Genomic DNA, 11,120 nt, shown 5'->3' with positions numbered 1-11,120 from the left:
GTGTTACACATTGATGTGTCACTTTTCTGCAGAGGTTGTACTTATAATTTTTATACATTAAGTCCATTTTGTTTATGATACCTCATAATAGGTTGCTTTTACTCAAGTAGTATTTATTTTTACTTAAACAAAGCATTTTTACATTGTACACTGTAACAAATTGCTGTAAGAAAACAGCCAAATTGTGACAGTAACATACTGTTTTTCATTAAAATTGTATTATACTGTAGAAAACAATGCATTCTGGGCAATATTTGTAGGTAGCTTGCCGTTTCCCATAAAATATATATGATATATGTATATATATATATATATATATATATATATGATATTTTCTACTAAGTCTCTTCTTGTACACATTTTTTAATGCCTGTATTTTACTTAAATGGTAAATTGGTAAATTATGGTATATCAAAATTACTGAGGTTACAGTGAAGACAGCGCTTAATTCATAGTAATTGGCTCTCAGACAGTAATATGCTCTATTTACAAAAAATGACTGCATTGTATACTGCAACAATATTGCAACTCGCTTCAGCACTATGCTGTGTTTTAGTCTACTGAAAAAAATGAAATGCAGGATTTTACTGTAATTCAGTATGTGGTTTTATCACAGTAACATACTGTAAGGTAGATAACAGTAGAGGAACTGTAAAAGTAACAGTAGAATACTGGCAACCCTGCTGCCAGTATTTTACTGTTAATTTACCAGACAATTGTTTACAGCAGTAGTTCTCAACCTTTTTGAGTCGCGACCCCCAATTTAACATGCATGTTGTCCGTGACCCCCGCTCACTGAACACAATCTCACACGCACAGTTAAGATCACCCACAAAAGAAACAAAATGACCAAAAAAGACACAAAATTACCCCAAAAAGACACAAAATGACTAAAAAAAGGAAACAAAATGACCAAAAAAGACACAAAATTACCAAAAAAGACACAAATTGACCAAAAAAAGACACAAAATGACCAAAAAAAGACACAAAATTACTAAAAAAGGAAGCAAAATGACCAAAAAAGACACAAAATGACCAAAAAAGACACAAATTGACCAAAAAAAGACAAAATGACTAAAAAAAAAGACACAAAATGACTAAAAAAGACACAAAATGACTAAAAAAGACACAAAATGACAAAAAAAAGAAACAAAATGACCTAAAAAGACACAAAATAAACAAAAAAAGACATTAAGTGACCAAAAAGACAAACACATTGACACATGAACACTTTAACACAGTGGAGACAGAGCTGACTTCCAAAATGATTTGGCAACCCCCAGAAATCATCTTGCGACCCCAATTGGGGTCCCGACCCCAAGGTTGAGAATAGCTGGTTTACAGTGTATCAGTCTTTGACTTTTTTGCTTTTGATATCTCCTCCTCCACTGTGTCCAATCTTCATGATAATGCTGGGCTTACACCAAACGATTTCCACAGTCCCAGGCTAAAAACTGAAAGTATTTAGTAAATCTAGGAGTTTTACTGGAGTCACAGCGTGCTCGAATATATCAATCTTTTCCTAGTCTTGGGTTTGTGGTCATATAAAATGTGACGTAACACAATCACCAACCAATAGATGTGCAGGGAAAGGTCCCCGGTTCCAGACCGACCAGTAAAACCACTTCCACAGGAAAAAGGAACATCACAATAATGCTAGTAAGCTCAGTCCTCAATAAAAATATAGTGATGTCATATATTTAGATTTTTGGCGGCGCTGTTTCTTAGTAAAGAGAACAGGGGACCCAGTGAAAATGTATAAATAAATGTAAACATAAATAAGTAATAAATAATGTGATTATTTATATATACAGTACCGGTCAAAAGTTTTAGAACACCCCAATTTTTCCAGTTTTTTATTAAAAATTCAAGCAGTTCAAGTCAAATGAACAGCTTGAAAGGGTACGAAGGTAAGTGGTGAACTGCCAGAGGTAAATAAAAAAAGGTAAGCTTAACCAAAACTGGAAAATAATGTACATTTCAGAATTATACAAGTAGGCCTTTTTCAGGGAACAAGAAATGGGTTAACAACTTAACTCTATGGAGTCTTGGGCTATTTTGTCCATTTTTTAAATTATTTTCATGTCTTTGTAAGTCATTTTGTGTCTTTTGGTCATTTTGTGTCTTTTTTTGGTCATTTTGTGTCTTTTTTTTAGTCATTTTGTGTCTTTTGGTGTCTTTTTTGTCATTTTGAGTCTTTTTTTGGTCATTTTGTGTCTTTTTTTAGTCCTTTAGTCCAACATAAAATGTGATTTTGAATATTTTTTTTACTTTCAAAACACTATCATGCTCAATAAAGAATTTTAAATGTTGCAAATGTGCATTCATTTCAGAGTACACTGAGACATTAAACTGCATCATTTTCAATTAAATTCTGGAAAAGTTGGTGTGTTCTAAAACGTTTGACCAGTAGTGTGTGTGTATATATATATATATATATATATACACACACACGATTAACTAAATTAAAGTTGATAGAGCTGATATTAATATAATTATTCAATTAAATACATAATTAAATAGGACATAAATGTATATCATGAATTCATTTCTAAATGTTCCTTTCCTTTATTCTTTCTTACATTGGCGTAGCCATGGGTGTGCCAGGGTGTGCCGGTGCCACCCACAGAGGCAGCTGGCACACCCAAAAATTGCTGTCAGATGATGCGTTGCGAAAGATGTTTTTCCCAACATGAACTGTTTACTGCGTATTCTGTTGTCACTGCCTGTCACAACTTGCTCTTGCTATGTGCCTGATAGTCTTCCAGGAGTCTTTTCCAAATCTTTCCAAAGTCTTCTGGTGTATAGGTAGCATTATCGATTTATTTGAGAGCACGTCACAAGTGAATGTTTAGACCTGCTGTGAACTAACTGTTGACTATTACTGAAGAGAATGTGTGGATATGTTGTTGTTGTTGTGTTAATAATGTTGTATTCCAGAGACACATTCTTTTGAATGTTTGTGGAGGTGTAATAAATTTGGCACACCCAGTATTGCTGGTGCACACCCAATGTCTTTTTTCTGGCTACGCCAGTGCTTTCTTATATCTATTTTTACTGTAAAATAGTCAACTTTTGATGTCAGAAAAACAGAAACCCTTTTTCAGCTTTGTGAGGGGCATTTTGTGGTGTCTTCTCTTCTTCTTTTTGTTGTTGTTGTTGTTGTTTTTTTTCAACACAAACCACTGCACACACTAGAGCAGCTGGAGCCAAAAGCTGCTTTCCTCCACTTAGAAAGTTTTTACTAAGAGCATGATGGGGGAAAAAAATTGCATGGTAGGAAAAAAATGCTAAAATAATCTAGTTGTAGTCTTGTAAATAGTTACCCTGCAAAAAAAAAAAAAAAAAATCTCAGTGTGAGACTAGGCTGGGACTAAAAACTCTCAACACTTGTACACTGCAAAAAAAGAAAAGTTGGGTGAACTCAAAATTTCAAGGCAACAAACCTTGATAAAATTTTAAGTTGGACAATTAAACTAAATATTTTAAGTTTTGTTTTTGAGTCTGCTCAACTCTGAATTCAGATTTTTGTCAACTCAACTGTAAGTTGTACTTAATTATAATTTTACATTGTAATAACTTTTAATCCTTACTTCTGCTAACTTCTGCAATGTGCTGAATTGACACGATTGTAACGCCGCTATGAAATGTCAGCTAATGTTGCAACCACAATTTTGAGTTAGCATTGATATGCTATTGGCTACTCTTGTAGCTGTAACAACCAGCGCCGCTAGCATCAGTTAGCCGCTAGCATCAGTTAGCCGCTAGCTTTCGCTAATGAAGTTCACCGCTTTCCCGCATTTCACAACAAAGAAATAAGAGTTATCAGAACTATTGTCCCTTGTTGTGAACCTCAACTTAAAGATATAAGTAACAACAACTCACCAACTTGTTTTTGAGCAGACAACTGGCTTCCTTTGTTGTGCTAACTTACATTATTGCAAAAATTTATATTTCCAAATTTTACCAACTTAAATCACTGCTTTAGGCCAAAAAATACAAGTTGGCTTTTTTGCAGTGTAGGTAGCATAACTCTCCATCAGGAAGTTAGCCTATTCCTTGAAATGTTATTTCCACTCTCCATTGGTGCCAGTGTGCTTTAAGTGCCATGAACAGGATGAGCTGGTTTGTTGTTGTTGGCATTCACACATCATCATAGATGCCATAAAAAAAAAAAAGCACAATGTACTTGCATTTTCTCCATCGTGCACACTTGGAGGCTGTTTGTCAACTGGTAAGTAATCTTTGAATTTTTGTTTTTCATTCTTTCTTTCTTTTGTGCCAAACTACTTTTAAAACTACCCTCCTTCATAAGATCACAATTCTCATTGCTGTGCTGTGAAAATCTTGTCTTTTTTAAAAAAATTTTTAATTTTTACATTTGAGACAATTAATACATTTTCAGATTATCCAAATAGTTTATTTTGCATTTCGTTCTCAAATGATTCAAATGTAATATTTCCTCCTGCAATTTTCCAGCAATGTAAATACAATTTATGCTGGGGAAATCCACAGTCCTTTGCTTTGTAAGCAGCTATGTTAAAGTTTATCAGACGATAATCTGACGTATTTTCATGTGGATGTCTTCCAAAATTACAGTATTTTAAAAATGTTTTGACGTTCACCTGGCTGATTTATCTGAAACATTAAGAAAATGCTTGATGTGGAGATGGTTTCACAGATATGCATATTTTATACAGATATATATTGTACCCACAAGAAAGATGTAAAATTAAAGTGTTAGAGGTTGTTTTGCCGAAATGTAAATAGTGGACAGATCACCATTTTTGAACACGAGAGCTTTTAATTTAAGTCATTTAACACAATTATTTAGGACTAAATACTGTATATTGGTGAGGAAATGTTGCCTGAAGTGTTATTTTTTTCCTTTAGGGTTCTTTATGGAGAGTTTTGTCAGTGAGGAAAATTGCAGTCGAGGTTGATTATAGTTGCCTCTGTTCAACTGAAACTCCACCCTCCTCATTAAAGTCAAGTCAAGGTAACTTCCCAGAACTGACAGGAATTTCCCTTCCCTACATTTCAGTGGGAAATTTGTCACTTTTACGCCACTGACTTCAGTTAACAACTATATTTACTGGTTATATTTCAGATTTAGATTTTACATGTAAAACAGAATTTACAGGATGTGATTCATTTGTTGCTTTCTGAATGGTACTTTTTTATTTCTGACTCATAAAGTACAATATTTCTGTAAATACTAAATAATCAAATGCATGACTTTACTTGAAATGTATTTTTTATAATGTTGAATTGCTACTTTTACTTGAGTAATCTAAGTACTTCTTGGTTAGTCAGAGAGTCTGTTACATACATAGTGGAGCATTTAACAGCTAGAGAGGCACATATGTCCCCCAGGAAACCAAAAACAGAGCATAGTGAATATTGGTTATGTGAATATGACTTGTGACTTTGATTCATCAGGTGGACAGGAACACGGACTCTAAATGATTCATCGTGTCGCTCTGTAACAGCTGGAGCAAGAAATAAGCAGCCGTTTGCACAACAATAACTTCAATAAGTTCATCTCGACTTTTAAAGGTCAGTGCTCATAATTGTTTCGGGCGATACAAGGCAGAAAATCCGGTATCACAGGTTTAAGTTAATTACTCTGATGAATTATCTAACACACAACTTAAATCAAACCTTATATTGTGAAATAACCTGGCTGGGACATTGACAAGATAAAGTGTACATGAACAAGATGAACTGGCAACAAGACAAAGAGACAAGGACTATTTATACATGAGGTATGGAAAACAGGTGGAACCAATCAGGGGCAGGTAGACAATCACAGTGGCGGGAAATCACACACAGGAAGGAAGTCAGGGTCTGAAACGAGGGAGAGAAGGTAAGTACAAAATAAAACAGGGAGTGCATGACGAGACTAGACATGAGTGACTTAAACTAAACAAACTGCTCAAGACAACACAGACTAGACATGAAACTAAACTAAGGCATGACATGAAACATGAAACACTAAACATGAACATGAATAAAATTAACAAACTTGACAAGACACAACACTGATATAAAGTACACTGTTGCATGCAGTATGCATACATTTGGGACTACTTTTGAACCTCTTGCTCCACCGGTTTTAAACATTATCACACAATTAAATGGCTGTTATCATTCCTATAAGAATGCTCCACCTTCTTGTATGCTGCAATGGTTGTATTAAGCCCATTCAATGGCTGGTTGCTGAAATCAAAGCAATTAAGTTTCGTTAAAAGTCTTCAGTTTTGTTACAACTAGGCCGCAAAAAACACCTGTCTAAGGTAAGGATGAAGAACTTCCTGGTAAGGCATTTAAGAAGTTCGAAAAGACAGATAAATAGGTATGTGGCATAGTTATGTTGGTAATGTAAAAATGTTACTCCAAATAACATACTTGACATACTTAGGCCCCGTTTACACGAGGACGCTCGCGGGTGAAAACGACAAAATATTTTATCAGAAGTGCCTTTCGTTTAGACGGTGACGGCGTTTTGGGGGCTTAAAGACGCAAAAATCTGAAACCACCTTCCAAAGTGGAAAAGTTAAATCCTCTCCTCCGTAGCGTGTCGTCTACACTGACAAGACACAAAACTCTGATCTGATCTGCTCACGTCACGTATGTGTTTACGTCACATACATGCTCCAGAACAGGAAAATAAACAAACGTGGGATTATTTCCATGCGTCGGACCTTCAAGCTGCTCTGGCAGCTCTAATAAACTTACAGCAGTCTTTCCACCAAATGTCCAGGATATGTACAGATAGTATTAGTGAACAGAGAAGGATCTGGAATTACCTCTATCACATTTTGGATGCAGCAATTGGTCGGAGGCGAGCCAGACGGCTGTGAACGAGACCTGGGAGATCTAGTGATGGTGGAGAACTTTGTGGAAGGAGTAGCTGATGAAAATGTGTGGCGTGAAAACTTCTGCATGCCCAAAGATGCTCTTATCGCTTTAAGTGATGGCTGCATACAATCCAATTTCACAAACTTTTGCGTCACCGTATGCACGCAGATTTCCTCCCGAAAATGCTCGTCTAAACGAGGAATAAAAAGTGAAGACGCAACGCCACTTTTGCGTCTTCTGTTCAGACCGTCCTCGTGTGAACGGGGCCTTAGAGACTTTTGTTTTCACATGGGACACAAACCTCCGGTCCCCTGATAACTGCTGATAATCACCCATTCAGTTGTCTTGCTCCTGCATGTATTCCACCGACAGTTGTGCATCAAAATAGCTAGAAAAGTACGCTGGCTTGCATAATGCAAAATGTGCCCGGATGCAGTAGGACATCCTAGTATTTTCGGAACATGCTAAATCTTTTTCTGACATGCTAAATAGTATGGTAGTATGGGTTTTTGGAAGCACGCAGTGAGGCAGCCTAATGACGTCTTCTGTTCTCTCAGCCCTGGGAGAGAGAACAAATTTATTTGTTCTTGACGCGTCATCTGGGCAGAATGTATTTATTGTGTGGTGTTTGACAACTATTGTGGGATTGCTCAGAAATTTTAATTTGACGTGTGCTGCAGTGGGAGGGCCCTATGAGGACTCCCCAGGAGTTCTGCACTTGAGTTTTTTGTGAAGTATGAAATGTCCTGGCCAGAACTAACTTTGATCTCATTCTTGCCACCTCGAGAAAAAGAAAAAAAATTCTCCTCTACAACTCTAGTTGACCGGACTTTATTTTTAAGTCACTAAATCAGTTCAGCTCAGGTCTGTTCAATTTGTGCAGATCAGTTTTTTTCTCCTGGTTAGTTTTTATTTATTTACAATTTATAAAGAAATATTGTCTTTTATGTTTGTCTGACTTTAACCTCCTGAGACCCAAGCTTTAGTTTGGTAACTTAAAAACTAAGCGTTATTTTACTGTAGAACACAATTAATTCACCAGTGTGTAAATCTGTTTATTTCCATACATTTACAGCCTCTCTTTGAAAGAACAATAGCAAAATCTATTCGTTGTCAAATGAGTACTTCCTGATTAGCAGTCGTAGCTTGTTGCTATTGCTAAAAATAGTCAAATTTGTACAGAATCTCAAACTACAAACATTTTTATTATTAAGCACAAATAAACAAGTTTTAACCATAGAATCTGATCAGGTTTTCTACCTGGTCCACTTTTTTCTGGGGATAAGCTGTTGATTGATTTTACCAAGATGCTGCCATCTGATTTTTTCACTCATTGATGTATTTTCTAGAGTTTGTACTGTTGAGGACAACATGTCATAGTTAAGCAGAATGAAGTATAAGGTCCAGCAAACCTAAAATGTAATGTCCACATATGAGGACGCAGGGTCACAAGAGGTTAATAGAGCTTTATTAGCTATGTATATGTATAGTGTAGTTTCAGGTTTTATGATGGTAATGATAATTATCGTTACTATTTTATAAATATCTATTTTTTATTTAAATTTATATAATTTGTGTGTTTTAACTGCATCTCTGTCTGTACAGCTTAAACATGGATGTGGGCCTCGTGGATTTAGCCTTGTCCCTGTGCCAGACCATCTACAAAATGGCTGTGAAAATGAAGAGCAACAAGGAGCGCTGCCATCAAATAGCTCAGAGAGTCCAGGCCCTGGAGGGACTGGTTCTCAACATCAAACAAAGAGGGCCCAGCCGAATCTCTGCCTCTGTGAAGAACGCTCTGAGGGAACTCTGCAGCACTCTGGACTCTGCTACGACACTGATGGAGAAATTCTCAAAATCAAATGCTTTTATGAGCTTCGTCAAATCCAGCAATCACGAAGACAAGTTCCACGCGGTGGACAAAAGACTAACTGATAATTACCAGGTACTGTCTGCAGCTCTACTTATCGAGCAGGGGAACACGCTGCACAAAGTGTATAAAAGTGTTTCGAGAAATAGAAACTTGTATACTAGACCCACAGCCGCTGAGACTTTCTCCAGCACCATGCCCCCCGTGACCACGTCAGGGCCCACAACTTCCACGCCAGTCTTCAGCACCATGCCGCCAATGAGCCCTGGAAGTCTGACACCTTTCCCCTGTATCGTGCCTCCCTCCATGCCTCTACATGGAACCGTCATCTCTACCCCTTTCTCTACCACCGTTGTCTCCAATCCTGTCTTTCCCTACATGCCGTCAATTCATTCATCACAAAATGCATCCGCTTTAACAAACTACAGCTGCAGCCCTTACTCCCTCTATTATGGGTAAATGGGGTGCACTTATATAGCGCTTTTACTAGGGGTGTGCATTGGCACTGCCCTCACAATTCGATTCGATTACGATTCACCAGGTAACGATTCGATTCAATTCGATTCTACGATGCATTGCGATGCATCACAATTATACTGCACACAACAAGGGACATTTTTCGTCAGTCATGGGGCAATACAAGCAGTCAGATAGGCCTAATAACAATAGATTTTACTGGCTATATTTTGAAAAGATGGCAAAATGAATCTCCTGCCTGAGTTCATCTAAAAGTAAGGAAAGAGAAATGTCTCCTCCTGCCATAAAAAAGGAACCTGCTGAGGTGAAGTTTACATCAGCTAAATGTCGAGCCCTTGTTCCTGAGGTAGGGAAGACGTGAGCGATATCCCCCCTAGCTAGCTATGCTAGTTTTCATGACGCAAAAATGTAACGTTAATGAGTCAACTTTAAATAGGCAAATACAATGGTACTTTCTATAAAAACGTAAAAAGTTCTGTCAAATACTACCACATACTTCAGTTACAACATATCAAAACAGCTTGTCCCGCTAGCTTACCTGTGCTGTGCATCAACACATGGCTCATTTGAATATTCAAATGAATATGCATGCCCCGCATTGCGATGCATCGCCGAATCGATTATTGTTGACACCACTAGCTTTTACCCAAAGCGCTTTACACTACACACTACTCTCATTCACCCATTCACACACACATTCATACTGGTGTTAGGGGGTACCAGGGCACACTGTCCATTGGGAATTCATTCACACACTGATGAACGCAGCATCGGGAGAAATTTGGGGTTCAGTATTTTGCTCAAGGATACTTCGACATGTAGCTGCCATGTTCGGGGATCGAACCACCAACCTTCCGGTTACTGGACGAATTACCTCATTAAAACAAGGGCAACACGCTGTAAAAGGTGTTTTTATACCTTCGGTTTTTGAGTATTTGTGCAATATTGTGACCGCCCATGCTTGAGTATGCTTGTAAAAAAAATAGTGTTTTCTGAACATATCTGAAAGTGTTCACATGTTCCGAATGACTGCACTCAAAGTCATGGAAACAAAAGTGGTGTAATATGTGAGGCCGGGGAGAAAGTGAGTCCTCCATTATCCACAACAGCAGGTTATTAATTATGACCCTGATGATTAGAACCTGATGGTGCTGATAGAAATGTGATGACATGGTTAGTGACATTAGACAGTCAAGGGAAAGCTCACTGTTGATCTTTTATAACTCTGCTTATAATGCATTATCTACCCTATCGCTTAAAGTTTGGGGTCACACAAATGTCCTTATTTTTGGAGGAAAAGCACAATTTTTAAAAATTAAAATAACAGACATACAGTCATTAGACATTGTTAATGTGGTAAATGACTATTAAAGCTGGCAACAGCTGATTTTCTTATGGAATATTTATTATATATTGTCAGCAATCATCACTCCTGTGTTCCAGTGGCACATTGTGTTAATCTATGTTAATAGTGTTGAAAGGCTGATTGATCATTAAAACACATGTGCATTATGTTAGCACAGCTCAAAACTGTTCTGTGCTGATTTGAGAAGCAATAAAATGATCCTTCCTCAGGCCAGTTGGGTGTCTAAAGGTAAAGTTAGAGATTTGTACAGTTTCAAATTATTATTACTACCCTTGTGAATGTCTTTACTTTATTTTCCATTGGTTTTCTAACTCATTTCATGAATAAAAGTTTGTTTTCATGTAAAACAACAGTTTCTGGGGGACCCCAAACTTTTGAGCGTTAGTGTATATTCAGGCTTCTTTTTTCAATCAGTTGCGAAGATGCAACAACTAATATTGCTACTCTTTTGGTGGCACAAGACCTCTGAAATTTTTTTTATGGGTAGGAAATTGTTGAAGATGCAGACAAGGTGAGCCTGACTAAGGAAATATGGACTCCATA

General features: G+C 37.1%; 1 protein-coding gene across 1 annotated transcript; it reads left to right on the top strand.

Moving 5' to 3' along the window:
- The first annotated feature begins 5,526 nt into the window (after positions 1-5,526).
- Positions 5,527-9,193, top strand: LOC131972983 (uncharacterized). Its single transcript, XM_059334816.1, has 2 exons — positions 5,527-5,559; positions 8,470-9,193. Exon 2 carries the CDS (start codon positions 8,477-8,479, stop codon positions 9,191-9,193), a length of 717 nt encoding a protein of 238 aa, XP_059190799.1. The 5' UTR covers positions 5,527-5,559; positions 8,470-8,476.
- The last annotated feature ends 1,927 nt before the right edge of the window (positions 9,194-11,120 follow it).

Source organism: Centropristis striata, chromosome 6 (genome assembly GCF_030273125.1).
Source record: "Centropristis striata isolate RG_2023a ecotype Rhode Island chromosome 6, C.striata_1.0, whole genome shotgun sequence".
NCBI classification, from domain to species: domain Eukaryota; kingdom Metazoa; phylum Chordata; class Actinopteri; order Perciformes; family Serranidae; genus Centropristis; species Centropristis striata.
The sequence above is the reverse complement of the archived record's forward strand: the minus strand, read 5'-3'. Positions and strand labels throughout refer to the sequence as shown.

Bases quoted from the DNA above. Each gene is read 5' to 3' on its own strand.
- LOC131972983 (XM_059334816.1), top strand. From the start codon at position 8,477: ATGGATGTGGGCCTCGTGGATTTAGCCTTGTCCCTGTGCCAGACCATC.